Source organism: Mesoplodon bidens (genome assembly GCF_964165515.1).
Source record: "Mesoplodon bidens genome assembly, chromosome: 18".
In the NCBI taxonomy this organism is placed as follows: domain Eukaryota; kingdom Metazoa; phylum Chordata; class Mammalia; order Artiodactyla; family Ziphiidae; genus Mesoplodon; species Mesoplodon bidens.
In genome coordinates this window covers 7,583,921-7,601,777 of record NC_138175.1, presented here as the reverse complement: position 1 = coordinate 7,601,777, position 17,857 = coordinate 7,583,921, and the positions used below count along the sequence as shown (strand labels likewise).

Here is a 17,857-nt window from a genome sequence, read left to right as displayed (position 1 = left end):
TCAGCACGGTGCTTTTGGATCCCCCAGCCCAATTCCGGGGAGCCTAGAGAGAGTAGGCTGTGGGCTCCACAGCCAACCAGAGGCCCAGCCCAGCTCTACCATGCTCTCTCTACCTTTGTAAACTTGGGCAGCAGGATAACCTCTCTGGGCCTGCAATTTATCTGGAAACCGGACCCATGATACCTGTCTCCTTGGGTGCTGTGAGGATCAGCGGTATTACGCGTAAAATCCTTAAACACTATGCCTGGTGCACAGTAGGTGTTCAGGAAAAGACTGCCGTGATTATTTCTAGAGCCCTAGTCAACTATGACATGGGGAAGAGAGGGTATCAAGGCTGGACAGGTCTTTTGAAGTTTACTGCACATGAAATGTTCTTCAGTGAACAGAATGGGTATACTGATGCTTCAGCCAGCCAGCCATCTATTCACCTACCCATCCATTTATCCATCAGTCTGTTCACCCGCCTGTCCATCCACCTATCCATTTATCCATGTATCCATCCAATCATTCATTCATTCAACAAGTCAGCCAAACTTGCACTTGACAAACATTTATCTGAGTTTTATGGACACAGTGTTGAATAAGTCAGACATGGTCCCCGACCTCACAGGGCCCACAGGCTGGAAAGAAAGAAGAACGAGACAGGCGATTACAGGGCAGTGTGATCTGTTCAATGAGGCGTCATCACCTGATGTGGTCAAGGGTGGCGAGGGGGAACCACCACTCAGACAGGCATTCCAGAGAATTGACATTTCAGGTGAGACACGAAAGGTAAACAGTTCAGCAGGCGTTGAGGGAGGGGGTGAAGGGAGAGCATTCCTCGTGGGTTGTACACACCGTGTGAAAGCCAGACTAAAACAAAGCAAGCCAGGTTGTGCTAGGTTATCCTGCAGTGACAAGCAGCCCCGAATTCTAAGTGGCTTCAAACAGCAAAGGATTATTTCTCACTCGTGCTGCATGTCCATCATGGGTCTGCTGGGAGCACGCTCCACCTGCAGTCTTTCTGGTCAGCAGGGCAGGGGGAAGGGACCTACTCAGTGGTGCGCTGGCTCGTCAAGGCTTCCACCGGAAGTGACACAAGTCTCATGGCTGTGCATTCCTACCGCGTGCCCGAAGGAGAGCTGGAGACGTTGGGGGAAGACACGGATGAGGCCACAGCAAGTCTGGGTCTTGGTTTCCCCATCAGAAACAAGGCTGGAGAGGAAAAGTTTGGGTCAGAGTCGGATCCTTACCCTTTGGTCCGTGGTGTGTCCTGAAACTGCTTGCACAGTTGTGTGTGTGTGGGGGGGGGGTGTGGGTTGTACACATGTGTACGTTACTTGGGTGCGAGTCCACAGCTTCTTTCAGGCTCTCAAAGGGTTTCAGGTTCCCATAAACCCCCAAAAGACTGAGTAGCCCTGGTCTGGGTGATCCTTCAAATCCCTTTGAGCCTCTGAATCAAAGAGCCATTTGTTACAGTGGACGAACACGGCCAAGGCCTCTGTCTTCCTCCAAAGTGCAGCGAGCCTGCAGCGGAAGAGGGGACTGTGGCCGCCTCCCCTCCCAGTGGAGTTGGAAGGGATGAGCCCGCGGGTGGACGGGAGACATGGGGTGTCTCTACCTCCCAGGGAAGGCGGCTCGGGAAGCTGGGTGGCGTCACAAGGCTTCTTGTGCTTTGCCTCGCCTGAAATTAATTCACTCAGCGGACTTTTTAACACCAGGCTCACTGCGGAGGCGGCAGTTAATCCCACTGGATCCTGCCTCCTTTCCTAATCCTGTGGGCAGGACAGATAACCGGCAGGGGGCGTGGGGAGGGTGAGGGCTCTAAGAGCTGGGAAGCAGGGGAGGGAGGGTGGGCCTGGCCAGGGCCTCGGGGAGGGCAAGGGGTTTCAAAAGTAGAGAAAAGTGGGCGAGTGCCTTCGAAGAACGGTGGGCATGGGGGTGATGGTGTGGTCAGGGCAGGGCCGGGTCGGACTCCTGCGTGGGCCGCAGGGCCCTCCACCTGCTCTGAGGCTCGATTTCCTCATCTGTGAGATGGGAGTTTGCACGCACTCTCCCACATGAGCAAAGACTTGGAAAACTCAGGTTGTCCTGCCTGAAAGGTTAGGCTGAGAGGGGAGATGACAAAGGGCAGGTGAGATGGTGGTTGATGTCCCTGAAGAAATCCTCCTCCCCCCCAGACAGTGAGACAGCTGTGAAAGGCGGGGCACACAGACCCAAGTGAGACCAGGACAAGGCTGGACCGGACACGGGGCAGGAGAGGAAATCTCTGGAGCTGTCCCTGCTCAGCAGCGAGCTGGGCACATTGACTGAGCTCTGGGTAGGGCCAGAACCATCTGGTGTGTGAGCCCTGGGACCTGGTGGTGCCAGGAGGGCTCACAGTGTAACTGGGAGAAGCTGTGTCTCTGGGAGCTGGCTGGCTCCTTCTGGAGACACAGCTGCAGGGAAAAACGGATCCGGCGGGGCCGTGGGGATCCGTCAGGAGTCTAAGACGCAAGCAGCAGAGATGGACTCAGGCTGTCGCAAGCAGGAAGGGAAATATACTAGAAGGACTGGCGGGGTCCTGGAGAGCAGGCTTAGAAAGTAGACTGGAGCCGAGGCTGGTGGGGGCACCGTGTCCCAGCCCAGTAACCATCTTTAAAGGAAGACGCAGCCCTTGCTTCATAAGGAATTGTCACCCCCAACCCGCCATCTTGACACCACTTCCTTGAGACCCGAAGTCCCAGCAGGAGCTTCTGATTGCCCAGTCAGATCACCTGCTCACACATGGCCAAGGGAGGGGCCAGGCGGCCCATTTAAAGATCTTTAGTCCCCTGCTGGCCTAGGCCTAGGTTAGGGTTCTGGGCTTTCACTGCCATGGCCTGAGTTCAATCCCTGATCGGGGAACTGAGATCCCACAAGCCACATGGCATGGCCAAAAAAAACCAAAAAGATCTTTAACAGGGACTCACACTGGAGAGGCCCCAGAATGGGAAGGGCTGGGCCTGGTTGTGGGGAAGACTGGTCTGTGTTGGATTGGATTGCCAAGGCAGAGAAAGGAGTCACCATCCACCACTTACTACCATTGCCCTCCTGTTTCTTGCATTGTTTGTGTTCATTCGTTCTTGCGCAACCAGCCCTGATGGTACTACTGGCCATGCTAATCAGAGTGAGGGATTTGGAAATGAGACCCTGCCCTCAGGGAGTTTACAGGCCTCTCGTTCATTCATTTGTTCATTCCTTCAGCAGGTCTCTCTTGGGCACCTCATGCCCCAGGCCCTGGGGATACAGTGATGGTCACACAAGGGTCACACACGGGTCACTCGTGTTGGCAGGGCAGCATGGTGGGTTGGCCAGTGGGCGCAGAAGAGGGAGAACATGGGTCTCCTTCCCCCGTTCCTTCTCCACTTCCCTCTCCCCTGCTGTCTCCTCTCTCTTCCTTTTTGTCTTCACTTGGTCTTTCAGTGCAGCCAGTGACACCTTGTGGGCCCTGTCTGGGCCCCTGCGGAACCTCAGAACCAATGCAATGACCCATGTCAGCACTAAACCAACCTGGCCATGCTGCATCCCTGTATTCATTTCCTACTGCCACCATGGCAAAGTACCACACACTTACCGCAAAAACAACACAAATTTGTTATCTGACCATTCTGAAGGGCCAAATCCAACATGGGTCCCACTGGGCTAAAATCAAGGTATGCACAGGGCTGGTTCCTTCTGAAACTCTAGGGGAGAATCCATTTCCTTGCCATTTCCAGCTTCTAGAGCCCGCCTGCATCCCTGGGCTCATGGCCACATCATTCCAACCTCTACTTCCCTCTCTGACTCCCTGACCTCCTGCCTGTCTATTATATAGACCCTTGTGATGACATTGGCTCATCCAGAGAATCCAGAATAATCTCCCCATCTCGGGGTTCTTAATGACATCTGCAAAGTCCCTTTGCACCTAAAGTAACACATTCCCAGGGTATGAGGACATGGACAGTCTTTGGAAGCCCCTCATTCAACCTACCACACCTCCCCCCTCTCTGGCTACCTCGGTGTGTTAAAAAGCAGACAAACGGTTGCGGACCAGAAGCGTGTTGCAGCCAGCTCATACTGGCTTGTGCCAGCGCCCAAGAGCCGATCGGGGTCAGCTCTTCTCAGCTCTGGTCCAGGGACGGCCCCTGGTAGCGTGGAATCAGCCAAGTGCCCTCATTCACGGAAGTCCACACACACTGTGACCGGGGCTTTTTATCCAGGAGAGCCTGTTGTTACGCATGTATCAGCACAGCACTGGCCGTGCTGCGACGGGAACCCTGCTGTTGGTAGTGTTTGCCCATGCCTGGCGCTGCGCTGAGTAAGCATTTTACATGGATTATCTCATCACTTGGTATCTTTGCACCGCCACTCCTGAGTGTGGGATGTATTTTGTCACCCTAATGAACAGGAATTGTCATGAGACCACAGCTAGGCCAGCACTGACAGGAGGGGACCCAGGCATGGACCCTCCAGAGGGGGGGCTTCTGGTCCCCGTGGTGGACTCCGCTTCAGCCTCTGCTGCCCCTGTCAGGTATCACGGGCTCTGCATCATCAGGGCACTTTCTCCAGGTCACACTGCTAGACCATGGCAGGATGGGGGCTCGAACCCAGGTCTGCTGGAGACTCAGCTGCTGCAGACGTTCCTGCATCCCATGGACGGTGTCCCCCAGCCTGCTCCCCACGCGGGGCAGAAAGACAAACGCACCTTGCCTCCAGGTGCTGGAGTGGATCTGTTCAGGGTTTGGAATGAGTCTCCGAGCTTTGCCCATGGGAGCCTGATTCCCGGCTGCACAGGCCACTGAACTGCTTCATTTGTTCCGGCCCAGAGATTTGCCCAGACTCTGCCCTGGGCGAACTGCTGATGTTTCGTCGATGAGCTGGCAGGAGTCGGGGGAGGTAATCTGCAAGACCTGGATCTCCTTGAATGAGGGTGACCCCAAGTTGCACACGCTGTGTGTGCGTGCACGTGTACACCTGTGTGGCTCAGGAAAAGAAGATGGGCATTCCTGCTTGGGGCGAGGCTCTGGCCTTGTCAGAGCCCCTTGCCCATCAGGGTCACGGCGACTTGAAACAGGGAGCTGTGGGGTCAGGCAGGGAACAGACGCTGCATGTCTGCCTTGGGGGTGGCCAGCAGCAAACTTGAAACGCCATCACGCTGTGGTTTCAGCATGAGTCAGACCACCGGTTCAGGCCCTGCCCCACACCGACTGCCTGTGAGTCCGTGGGAGAGTTTAACCTCCCGAGCCTCAGTTTCCTCATCTGTACCATAGAGATAACGATGCTGACAGTGCCAGCTTCCCAGCACTGACTTACGAGGACTGGATGAGCCAGTCCACGCGTGGGGCTTAGTGCTCCGTCTAGGGCCTGTCAGACGTGCCGTAAATACTGCTTTTGCCATCAGCAAATCTGCTAGAACTCGGGGTGAGAGCGGCGTGAGGCTGAGCGGCCCAAGTCTCTGAACTGGTGTGGTGTGGATCAAGGAAGGCCTGGCTCCCTGCACGGTGCTTTGTAATGTAGTTCTGCCCGAGGTCAAGGCTGGGTGCTCTCTACCACGGCTTTCTGCAGTTGGCAGGAGGTGCGGTGGTTACACCCGCAGGCGTGGAAGCCAGGCTCTGGGTTTAAATGCGGTCAGTTGACGTGAGAGCTCCGGGTCTCAGTTTTTCCCTTTGTGAAATAGACGCAGTGTTGCCCACCTCGTAGGGCTGTCGTGAGGGCTGATGACAGATTACGGGGATAACAAAGGCCCGGTGCCTTGAGCAGGGCTTGGGGAGCTCCCAGGCAGCTCCATTATCATCATCATCTCCCCACACGCCTCTTCCCCACTCATCCTGGCCCCTTCTCTGATCCCGGATGAGTTACGATATGTGTACAGTTAAAGCTCTTCCAGCCACCAGTGTCTACCCAGGAGAGTAAGCGCCCGGTGGCAGCAATGTCTATTTCAGACAAGTCCCCCAGGTGACCACTTCCAGTTTGGTTTTACACACAAGGGGTTCAGCTTGGTGCATGCCTCAGAAGGCTCTTCAGGGTCACAGGGCAGAGCCTGCAGGACAGAGCAGGCTGGGGCTCTCATGCTGGCCTGTAAAATGCTCTGAAATGATGCAAGCCAGTGACTTGACCTCGCTGTCCTGTTCTTCTCGTTGTAGGCTGCCAACAGCTACCTGCGAGACCAGTGGTTCCATTCTCTGCAGTGGAAGGTAAGTCTTGACTCGCTTGCTTGTTGGAGGAGCTGGTCTGCCACCCAGAGACGTGAGGGCAGAGGTCTCCTGCCTTCTAGGAGGCTCAGCCCAGGAGCTTGGCTCCACTGTGTGGAAGCCCCCCACCTCCCTCTTGGATGGTTGATGCCTTTCCCCGTTGCGATGGTGAAACTGTGCTCCTGCCCGGTTGGCCCTTGACTTTGCCCAGGAGCCTTATCGTGTGGTGCCTGCTTCCGAAAGGATCAAAGAACTGCTTGATCTCAGAACAGGGCCTCATTTGAGGGGCTCGGGCAGGCAGCACTTGAGGGGCTCAAGGTGATGGGTTGAAAGTAACTTCCGAAGGAGCCAGCAGAGGTAAATTTATCAGAGATGCAGAAGCCCAACCGTATTTCCAGAGGCTTCACTTCCTTTGGCCTAATTTCCCACTTCTAGCTCTGCATAGGATGGTCCCCGGCCTTCTAATAAACACGGTGAATTAGTTCCCGACTGGTCATGTTCAAGACCCAGGGGCCAGATTTATGAGAAGGGTCCTCCCAGGCCCCTGGGGAGTCCACGTTCTGCTCCGTGGCTCAGGACCCTCGCGCCCTGCCCCCCTGTCTCTCCTGCCTTCTGACCTTTTAGTTTAGAACAAGGCGTGACAGGCCTACGGGCTCGCAGAGCCAGCAGGGTATGGCTAGGATGACCGGTGCCTGTCGTGAGCTGTCATCCTTACTGTAATCTGGAGCGCGGTGGGGGATGAGCAGCTGGCCCTGGACAGGGTTTGAGACCATGTGCCGTGTTGGGATGACCAAAGGGACACTTAGAATTCTTCTCGTGCCTCTGGAGGGGCTCTCGTCACAGCTGGGCGGAGGACAGAAATACAACCCCGGAAAATTACATTCCTGGTCCCAAAGCGGGCCACGCCCCTCCTTCCCCGACAGCTGCAGGTCCTCTCCTTTGGCCAGTGTGTCCATCTCAGAGGCTGAACGCGAGTCTCCAAGTTGGGGCCGCAAAGGGAAAGGACTGGCATTTACTGAGCACCTACTGTGTGCCTGGAACATGAGGCTGGCCCATCACGCTTATTTCACCCTTGCGGCAGCCTCGTAAGGCGGCTTGTTATCATTGCTCCCATTTTTTGTGCAGGGAAGGTGAGGCCAGACCGGAGCCCAACTCCCATAGCTGGTAAGGGCCTGGGGCAGTGTTCAGGCCCAGGTCTTTGCCGTTCCTGGGGGTTTCTGGTCTCAGGCAGAAGGCCCCGGGTAACAGCTAAGCAGGCACGTGGCACATGCCTGCTCAGAGTCTGCAGGTGCTGCTGAGAGCTTGATTTCTGCAGGGACATCGTCCCTAAGGCCTGGCTGTCTGCGGCCAGGTGTGTCCCGGGACAGGCAGGACATACGTCAGGACCTGCCAGGGGCCACCTGGGAGGTAAATACCAGAGCAGTCGAGAGGGAGAGAGGAATAGAGGCATGGTGCAGTGGTGGTCCTGCAGGAAGAGGCCACTTCACTACCACGGACAGGGGTTACTTAGAGGCTTCCCTCTTCTGTTGTTCATGCGTGTTTTCCTTGTGAGTCCTCAGTAAGTGATTGCTTTGCTTTTTCTTAGCTCAGGGTGGGGCAGGAAGTACTTGGAGACATACTGCCTACTTGACAGTTTGGGGAAATGCCTCTTTGAAAAGGTGGCTGAGATCAGTGTCAAGGAAGAGGTGGTCTTTAGTGGATTTCACAGAGCTCTGCTTTCCTCCTTGCCCTGGTCCACATTTTCTTCAACCATTTTCTGGAATCTCTGGGAACACCTAAAAGGCAGTGCTTGTGAAATGTGTGGATATTATGCAGCTACAAGGGATGACTAAGATGGTGGGCCTAGAAAGCCAAATTTCGGGAGACAGTAACAGCCAGAAGGATGATTTAAGAGTGACAGGCTTGAAATGTTCAAATTCAGACGTCAAGGATTGCATGTGGGGTTCAGACAGTTGATTGAGCAAGTACAGAACTGGGGATCCCTGGGCTTCTAGCAGTTCTCATAAGGACCTGGATATCTGCACTCAATTTTGGTGGTGTTTGGTTTATGTATGGTTGTTAAATCTAATCAGTTGAATTTTTAAAAAGAAAAGAAAGCAAGCATCCAGGAAACTCAGATCAGGATATCAAGGACTCAGCAAATGCTCAGCAGTGAGTGGCCCTTTTGCCAGGTGATGGATGGTGACCTTTGTTCTCACTGTTTCGATATTTGCTTGTGTCTTAGGCATGTGTAAGATGCTGGCAGTTTTTCCCTTTGGACACCCCCCCCCCCATAATTTAGGTACGCTGCCACCAGGTGGCAGTGATATTTCAGTATCAGCAACCTGATTTCATTTCTGTGGCTCTTTGCCACTCGGTTTTGATGAGATTGGAGGGAGGCGTGCTCTCCTTCCTTGTAAAATGGCAAAGGAACATAAGGTGTTTTTGACGTACTGCCTGCTGTTGTGTTGAGACCCAGATTCGAATCCTGGTTCTATAGGCGACTCATCTTGGGGTCCGCATAGATTCTAGCAAGTGTTTATTGATCCATATGTGGTTACTGAGTACCTACAATATACAAGGCACGGCCAGGGGCTTTCCTGTTCATTGTCATTCAGCAAATGACAAGGCTCAGAGAGGTCTAGTTACTTGCCCATAGTCACACAGTGGATTTCAGTACAGATTTGTGGAGCTGCCCTTTCTCCTGCTTGATCCAGCTGTGCCTGATCCTGAGCTTTGGCCTTTTCAGCCCACTCGGGATGTGTCCTGCTTCTCCTGCCTGATACAGCTACTCTCTCCTCTGTATTTACCACCAACCATTTGGGGTTTTTCTTTTTCTTTCCTTTTCTTTTCTCTATCTTTAACTAAAAGGGGGGGGAATCCATAGAACATCAAAATTAAGGACTTTAGAAATCCCACAACCTCAGCTTGAGTTTTTAAATTTTCTAAATGTTGTGTTTATCACTTTTTCTCCTATACCAACGTGTACGTCCCTGTTGTAGCTGCAGCGCACATAGAGAATACTTTTTCTACTTGTAAACAATGTTAGCGCTTTTTTTTTTTTTTGCGGTACGCAGGCCTCTCACTGTTGTGGCCCCTCCCATTGCGGAGCACAGGCTCCAGACGCGCAGGTTCAGCGGCCATGGCTCACGGGCCCAGCTGCTCCACGGCATGTGGGATCTTCCCGGACTGGGGCACGAACCCGTGTCCCCTGCATCAGCAGGCGGACTCTCAACCACTGCGCCACCAGGGAAGCCTACAATGTTAGCTCTTAAATGCTGCGTTCCTGTTGCTTTATCGAGTTTTTATCCAGTTATACTGACACCTCCAGGGCATTCTCCACAGGTGTGATATTGCCTCCAAGGGGGTCAAAATTGGTATTTTGGGGCTTAAAAAACCTTAAGTTATTCCAGTGGTGTGTGGCCTTCCTAGTTTAACTTGCTCAACAAAATCTTATCGTCTAGAATTTAGTTTCAAAGGGATCAGGGCAAATTGGTGGGGTGCCGGGGGCAGATATCTTACAAGGCTCCTTAGGGGAATGATAATGGAAAAAAAACTTGAGAAGCACCGCTCTAGAATCTACCTCAAGTTGTGACGTGGAACAGGGCAGAGTCTGAGTAACACACCTGTGTGATGCTCTTGATGCCTGTCTGCACCCTGGGGGTCCTGCTGCTCTCGTGGCCTCAGCTCAGCTTTGTGCGTCCACAGGCCGTCGGGAGCGTTCCCTCCGCGCTGGGCTCTGTATTTTGTGCGTCATCTCAGCTCACTGAATGGTCTGTTGTTGACGTTTGCATGTGAGGGAATCGGAGTCACTTGTCCAAGGTCCCAAGGCCCCCAGAGGGGGGACAGGGGTTTGACCCCCAACATCCTGGCCCCCGGGCCCCCTTCCCTACCTCTCCCTCTCTCCGGGTATCTCTGCCTTTCCTCCTGGACTCCCGCCCTTGGGCAGCACTGGTCAGGGAGGTGCAGGGAAGGCCCGGGGCCGGAGCAGACAGGAAGGGGGTGGGACCGGTGGGACCACAGCGTCAGCCCCTCCCAGGATGCCCTGGAGCAGGGTGCGCTGTCCTCGGGGCTCTCTGGGGAGGCCAGGCCTGTTTGGTTTGGGTGGCTTGGCCCCTGAGGCCAGTTCCTGGGGGGATGGAGGCATAAACAGTTGTACTGAGTTAATGAGGCCTCATTTCTGACTCAGATGCACCTTGGAAGCCACGTCCTGGGGAGACAGGCCTGCCCGTGTGTGTCAGGCTGTGAGGGGACAGGGCTGTGTGGGTGCACGAGGCCAGGAGGGGACAGGCCTGGTTTGTGTGACAGAGCCAGAGTGTGCTGCAGGCTGTGAGGGTCCAGTGTGTGCTTATAACGCTGTCAGGAGGCTGGCCTGTTTCTAGGTTCAAGCCGAGAGGCCCAGGTGCTCACAGCTGTGAGGACAGGCCCGTCTGGGCGCACAAGGGCCTGGACCACAGACCCTGAGTACCTGGCTGGGAAGAGACACGTGCATAAGGTGCCCCCGAAGGAGCCCCGAAAAATCCAGGTACCAAAAAGCGCCCGCTTTGTGTAGCCGGCGCTTCTGGTGCCTCCAGCTCTGAAAAACGCCTTCTCCCTTCCTGAGAGGGGTTCCTCGGCCCTTGCACAGAAGTCTTGAAAACCAAGATGATTTTCTCCCTGGGGGAAGCTGGGTCACCAGCTACAGCCCCGGGGGCCGACCGAGAGCCGGGGCGGGGAGCAGACTGTGTGAGACCAGAAGCCGCCTGTTTTCCTGTCGCAAGGCTGCCAGGCAGAGGAACGCACTTGGCTCTGGGAAAATCCCAGCCCAGGTTCGCATCCTCTCTGGCCTGCTGCCCTGGCCACGCTGCCGCCCTCTCCCCGAGTCCCCAGGCAGGGTTTCCCAAGCCCCTGGGGCGGCCACAGCGACGTGGTCACCCCATCCTCTGTAGAGAGTAGGAGGGTGGAGAAGAACGTGGGGTCTGTGTGTGTGTGTGTGTGTGAGCGCGAGGGGGTGACTGTGTTATGGGTGCATTGGGTGTGGGGTGTGTTTATTTGGGCCTCAGTTTTCTCCTCTGTGAAATGGGGAAGTTGCTAACTAGCACCTCGCCCACTGGGTCAGCGTGAAGAAGGGCTGCCCTCCCAGGGCTGGGGGACCATCATCCCATGCGCCCTTATCAGAGCAGCCAGTGGGTGGGAGTGGGCACCCAGCCCCTGCAGTGCCCCCGCGGCATGTCTGTAAGATCCGAGGGGGTGGGCAGTCTGTCCTCGGAGGGCCCTGCCTGGCGCAAGCCGTGGGGCGCTCCTACCGCCAGGCCTGCAGTAGCGGTTCCGCAAGGTCTTTGCTACCCCGTCTCATGGATGAGGGGACGGCCATTGCCAAGGGCGGCCGCTCCCAATGGTGTCACAGTCTAGCTTCCACATCGGGCCCTGGACTGAGCCCCAACCAGGGTCCCCGGTGCATAGGCGAGGAACCAGGGGTGCAGGGCGTGGGGCTGGGAGCCTGGCTTCTCTCTCCCATCGGGTCGCCCTTTTGGGAAGGCTGGACCATCACCCCCAGTCCCGTGCAGGGAGAGAGGCCCCGCTGGTGCTGAGATTCCTGGGGGCAGCTGGGTCAGAGGGGACAGAAAGCCCTTGAGCTGATGCCCCTCCCCTGAGGGGAAGCTGCGCAGGGGAAGGGTGGGACCCTCCAGGGCTTGCTGTCACCCTCCACTCTGACCTTCCTCCTGGCCCCTCCTCCCTCTCCCTCTCCGGCACAGGAGTCCGAGGCCTTTACTCCCGGGGGAAGAGCCACTTCTGGTCCCACAGCTGCGGCCCCTGGACCCCCCTGCTCTGCCCACTGCAGATCCCCCGAGCACGCATCCCCTAGCACACGCGCCCGAGCCTAAATCCAGCCCCGCCTCAGCACACGGCGGCCAGTGGCCTCAGCCCCCTCCATGGGCTGCTCCTCCTGTGCTGAGCAGATGCCAGCGCCTCGCTCACCACCCCGCTGAATCCCCGCAACCCTGAGGAGGGGACGCGTCCTCCTGCTTCCCCATTTCACAGATGTGGAGACAGAGGCCGAGAGGTGAACTGCTTGCTCAAGGGCCCGCGCCTATTAAGTGACAGAGCTGGGGTCTGAACACGAGTTTGATGCCAGAACCTGGGATTGTAACCGCTGGGAACGTGGCTTCCACCGCACACGTGTGTGTGCGCACACATACACAGACACGCATACGCACCGGACGGTTCCTCCCTCACACCTGCGGGCTTGCGCTCCTGACCATCGCCATCGCCTGTCTTCCTCGTGCCTTGCGTGTCGGGGGCTGTGGTATTTTTGTCCCGTGAAGCATTTCATGAGAGCTTTACATTTTTTCTCTGAGTCTCACAGACGTCCCCGTGAGGATTATGTGAATTAACCTCTGACTTGGCAAGCCCCTGCTTCTTGTGGGAAGGGCCGAGCGCCCTGCCCGCCTTGCATGGCGCATGGCACATGGCAGACCACCTGGGCCTGGGCCCCGGAAGGTCAAGGGCAGGACCAGCCACTTACACATCTGCCCAAACACACTATGTCACCCGTGTCCCCAGATTCGAGCATCGAGGCTGTGTTACCTGACCTAGCCTTGCTCCTGGCCCCCCTTGGCTCTGGGCCACACGCTCCCACGTGGCTCCTGCTGGGCTCTCAGTGTCTAGAGGGAAGACAGTGACCCCTGTTTCACCTCCTGTCATTTCCACACAGCCCATCCCTCCTGCCCCACTCCCCTCTTTCTCTGCCCTTTTACCACGATCATGAAAACGCCTTTACAACCACGTTCGAGGGCAGAGACCGCTCTGCTCTGGCCAGTCCCCACCTGAGGGCAGATTTTACTCCTGCAAATGCCCTTCCAGCTTTCATCCACCTTTGCACGGACCTTTTGGCAGCTGTGGCCAGGTGCGCAGACGGTCCTGCCAGCATGAACGCTGCAGCTTAAACGTTTCAGCATATGTCCATCACGTCTGTAGAGAGGTCGTGGCATAATTGGCCAAAGGACCTGCTTTTGGCCATTTGCACTGTTACCGTTTTTCTCAGTTATAGATAATGCAGTCATGACTGTCACCTATAGCCAAGCTTTTGCTTCTTTTGAACTACTTTTTAGGGCAGGTTTCCAGAACAGTGGTTACCAGGCAGAGAGTAGGGGTATTTGTGTGTGTGTGACTCTTTCCGCATACTGCCAATTTGCTCCCCAAAGAAAAATTTCTGTAATGCCTAGGGGGAGAGCTCTGGGCCACACTGCCTGGGTTCAAATCCTGGCTCTACCGCCCACGGGCTCTGTGACCCTGGACTAGCTGCTTTCCTCTGTGGGCTTCTTTTTCCTCCTGAATAAAGTGGGGGTCATGATAAGACCAAGCTTATTAGGTTCCTGTGAGAGTTAAATGGGTCAGTAGCAATAAAGAACTTAGAATGGCACCTGCCATGCGAATAAGTATTGGATCAATGTTAATGATTCTTCTTTAGCGATCAAGGCCTCTTTCTCTTTGTGTAGAAAGGTTCCAAAGGACAGGGCTCTAGAAGGAAGGGGGCACATGCATAGCACACGTGCCACCAACCCCCAGTGAGCCCCATGACAGGCATCACTAATCAATCGCTGAACTCTTTTCCCCCTGAGGCAGAACTCTTCTCCACATGGTACCTGCTGGTCAACCTGAGTTGACAGAGGGAGCGAAAGCTTCCCACCACACCCGCTATAGTGACCTCCTGGACCTGTGGAATTTGAGTATTACTGGGAATCCACGTCCAGTCCTGTCAGTTCTGGCCTGTGCCTCCTTGGGGCTTTTTCACGGGAGCCTTTGCTGAGCTTCCTGTTCTCCACTGCCTGGGAAGGTCATGCGTGTCAGCCGTCCTGCCTCTGAGCAGGAAGGTAAATCAGGGAAGCAGGGCAAGGAGGGCAGGAGGTGCCCTCGGTCCTTTTACAGGCCCGGCCACAGGTCTGCTTCCTCCAGGTCGAAAGGCAGGAATTCCATCCAGATTAATTTCTGGCACTTGGTCAAAGAGGGCTTTGTGACTTCCTATGAGGGATCAGAGGGATTCCACAGAGAACTGTGAAAGGAGGGGCTCTCCCCACAAGGCAGGGGGCCCATCACAGTCCAGGACTTCTGGGGGGGGCCTCAGCGGGAGGTACAGCTGGTGGCAGAGCCAAGCCCCAGAGAGCAGAGGCCCTCACAGAGGTGAGTCCAGCCAGGCCACTTCTCCTGCACCTGTGGTCAACGGAACTCAAGGGCGGCCATGGGGCCCTGGCTGCCAGTCCCCCGGGCAGGACCACAGTCCAGTCTCCAGCGACTCCCAGCCACAGCGCACGGCCCTCGGTGGGTCATCGGGGACCCTGTAACCAATAACAAGGGAAGCTTCAGGGATTGAAACCAACAAGTGGCAGAGGGCAGGACGGCCTGGGGAGGAGAGCTCACGCTCTCGTGGGCTTTCTTTACAGTAAACGGAGAGGACACTTACTAGGCACCCACAGGCCTCAGGAGCTGTGCTGGGGGCTCTGATGTGTGCTCCCTTGCAGTCTTCTCAAAGTCAGGCCCATCTTGAAGGAGGAGCTGAGAGGGCAAAGGGGCTTGTCCATAGCTAGAACCAGGCAGAGCTGGGATTTGAACCCGGGGTGGTGGGTCTTGGAGCCCAACCCCCTTATTCTGGTGGGAGGAGGCGCCACCTCAGGCCTGGAGAGGTTGCGGGTGTGGTTGGTGTAGCCCCATGTCTGAGCCCACAGAGGCCGGGAAGCCCCAGATGGGCGTTAAGCCCTTGCAGTTGTCTCCACTTTCCCCAACCAGATCTCTCTTTGGAATAGACATGGGGCACTTTGGTCTGTTTTGTTGTTATTGTTTTGATACATTTATTTATTTATTTTTGGCTGCATTGAGTCTTCGTTGCTGCGCGTGGGCTTTCTCTAGTTGCAGCGAGCGGGGGCTACTCTTCGTTGCGGTGCGTGGGCTCTAGGCGCGCGGGCTTCAGTAGTTGTGGCACGTGGGCTCAGTAGTTGTGGCTCGCGGGCTCTGGAGCACAGACTCAGTAGTTGTGGCACATGGGCTTAGCTGCTCCGCGGCATGTGGGATCTTCCCGGACCAGGGCTCAAACCCGTGTCCTCTGCATTGGCAGGTGGATTCTTAACCACTGTGCCACCAGGGAAGTCCTTTGGTCTGTTTTTTAAGTAAACTTTTCATTAAGGGATAACATACATGTAGAAAAGTGCATTGATCAAAAGAGTACTGCTGGATGAATTCTCACAGAGTCTCACAGAATCAGCCTGTGTAACCACACAGATCAAGACACAGAGCATGACCACCTCCCTGGCGCCCCCCGCCCCCCCAGGCCCTCCAGTCCCTGCCAACCGCCGCCCCCCCAGCACAGGAAACCACTCTCCTGCCTTCCAGCAGCATGGATTAGTCTCGCACGAACCTGAACTTCATCTAAATGGAATCGTACAGGCTGAACTCTTCTGTGCCTGGCTCCTTTGGCTCAAAATTATGTTTATAAGATTTATCTATGCAATATATAATATCCTGTGTAGCGGTAATTTATTCATTTGCTTTGCTCCATAACATTCTGCTAAATGAATATAGACTCTTAATTTGTTCATTCTGTTAATGGACAGATACTTCCAGGTTGGGGCTATTATGAATAGAACCATTATAAACATGTCTCTTGGTAAACGTATGTTTACAGCCTTTTGAGCACGGGCCGTAGGGCAAGCAGAGGGTCCCCTTTGGTGGAGGCTGCGCAACAGTTTTCCAAAGTGGTCCAAACCAATTTATACACCTACCAGTGGTATACAAGAGTACTAAGGTGAGACATTTAAAATTGCATTTATTAAGATTTTCTTTTAATAGTGAAAAGGACAAAGAAAACTAAAAAAATTTCCCACTGTCCATAAACCTCTGGTAACACTTTGTAAGTTTAAAAAAAAATGGGGCTATAATTGCGACATAACAAAATGCACACATTTTTCTGTTGGGTCTGGTGAGTTTTGACTGTTGTAGTCACCTGAATCACCACCATCCAGGTTCCTGTCACCCAGGACAGTTCCCTCCTGCCCCCTTTTCCAGCCAGTCCCTGACTCCCCAGATATCCGCTGTTAGCGTCTAAGACCAATGAGTTATGCACGTTCTCGGTAATTCTAAAAACTATAGAAGGGTGTAAAATGCATAGTCCTTCCTGCCTCAACTCCATTTTCCCAAAGGCAGTCCTGTTAGTCTCATGGGGCCCTTCAGAAGGTTTTATGAAAATTCCTTTTAAAACACCACACAGGTTTTATTATCCACACTGGGTGTTCCTTGGTCCTTTACCCTTTAATTACGTATCGTGGTTGAGCTCGTACACGAGCTCATACAGCACATTCAGATCTACTTCATTTCTTTTTATGGTTTTGTAGTATTTCATTCAGACAAGGGTCAAGCCCGGTGGGACTTCAGATCTTTCAGTTTGTACTGTTGAGAAGCTGAGTTTCTGCGAGAAAGGACAGGCGTTGCTGAGTGCCCGCCGTCCACCGGCCAGAGGCAGTGAGAGGCACCTTGTACCTAATCCTCACCCCTTTGGATCCCTTTAACCATCCCACTCCAAAGATCAAGAACATGGAGCCCAGGGGCCCCAGGTGGAATGACCTGTCCGGGCCGCAGGGCAGGAAGCAGGGGAGTTGGGTTTGCACCACGTCCCTGGGACCCCAGGCCTTTCCCTGCCCCCTGCTGCCCCAGCACCGGGCTTGGAGACATCAGACACCCCAGTGCCCGCTGCATGACGGCCTTCCCTGGGCCTCAGGAGGGACAGCTGACCCTCCAAACAGCCAGGAAAGAAGAGCATTTGTGGGCTGTTTTTCTTTCCCAGACGAGGAGGGGGACCAGGACTTCAGCGTGTCATCCCACGCACCCTTTGACGGAGCTGATGAGTCACCGCACCACACAAGCAAGTTTTCCACGTAAACGTTTTGCGGGTGAACTTGTTTTCTGCCCTTTAAGGCAAAATTTTTTTTTCTTCCTTTCTCTTTCTTCAAATAAGTCTTTAAAACATAAATGGGAGGCCATCTCTTGACCAGGAAGACCTTCTGTTCTACAGGAGTCTGCAGGTCCCTTCCGCAGCTGGGTGGTGGACAGCAAGCCCCCCGAGCCAGGCATGCTGGGCAGCTCTCGGGGGGCCATGCGGGGGCGGGGCCGGCCTCGGAGGGGAGGGTGGTCTGCCGTTCTGGGTTTGCCTCCAAGGCTCCTGCCCGCCTGTTGGCTCAGAGACGAGGCCAAACAGAGCCTCCGAAAAGAGCAGTGCCTGTCCCCACAGAGGGATTAGGTCCTCACCTCTCCCTGCAATCAGAAAATACCCAGCGGGCAGCCAACTCTCTGGATGGAAAGGGGTTTGGGAGAGAGGCTAATTGATCAGGAGACAAGGGCAGAAGTCCCATGGCCCTTGTCCCTCTGAGACCCCAAGGATGGTTTTGCAGAAGGCTCTGAAATGGACAGAGAGCCCGCCCCTGTCCAGGGTGCTAAAGCCACCCGCATGGAGCCTGCTGACCTTGGCGGCAGGAGGCCACGGTGGTTTGTGTCCGGGTGGGAGCTAGAGAAGCAGTGGGGACCAAGCAGATGCGTGGATAAGACCCTTTGGCAGAGTGGGCCGAATCTGCCCTCTGGGCTGGAACAGACGTCCGAGAGTGCGTGGACCCTGAAAAGCTCCCCCAGGAGATCAAGGACCAGCTCAACAATGGCCGAAGGTGGCAGACTGGAGCAGACCGTTGGCA

The 17,857-nt window shown here is 55.1% G+C and overlaps 1 protein-coding gene across 1 annotated transcript in view; it reads left to right on the top strand.

Moving 5' to 3' along the window:
- Positions 1 to 17,857, top strand: part of CMIP (c-Maf inducing protein) — a 239,426-nt gene that overhangs the window by 153,214 nt on the left and 68,355 nt on the right. The window contains exon 3 of the mRNA XM_081217235.1: positions 6,123 to 6,173. Within this exon, the coding sequence (XP_081073361.1) occupies positions 6,123 to 6,173 (51 nt within the window). The remainder of the gene's footprint in view (positions 1 to 6,122; positions 6,174 to 17,857) is intronic.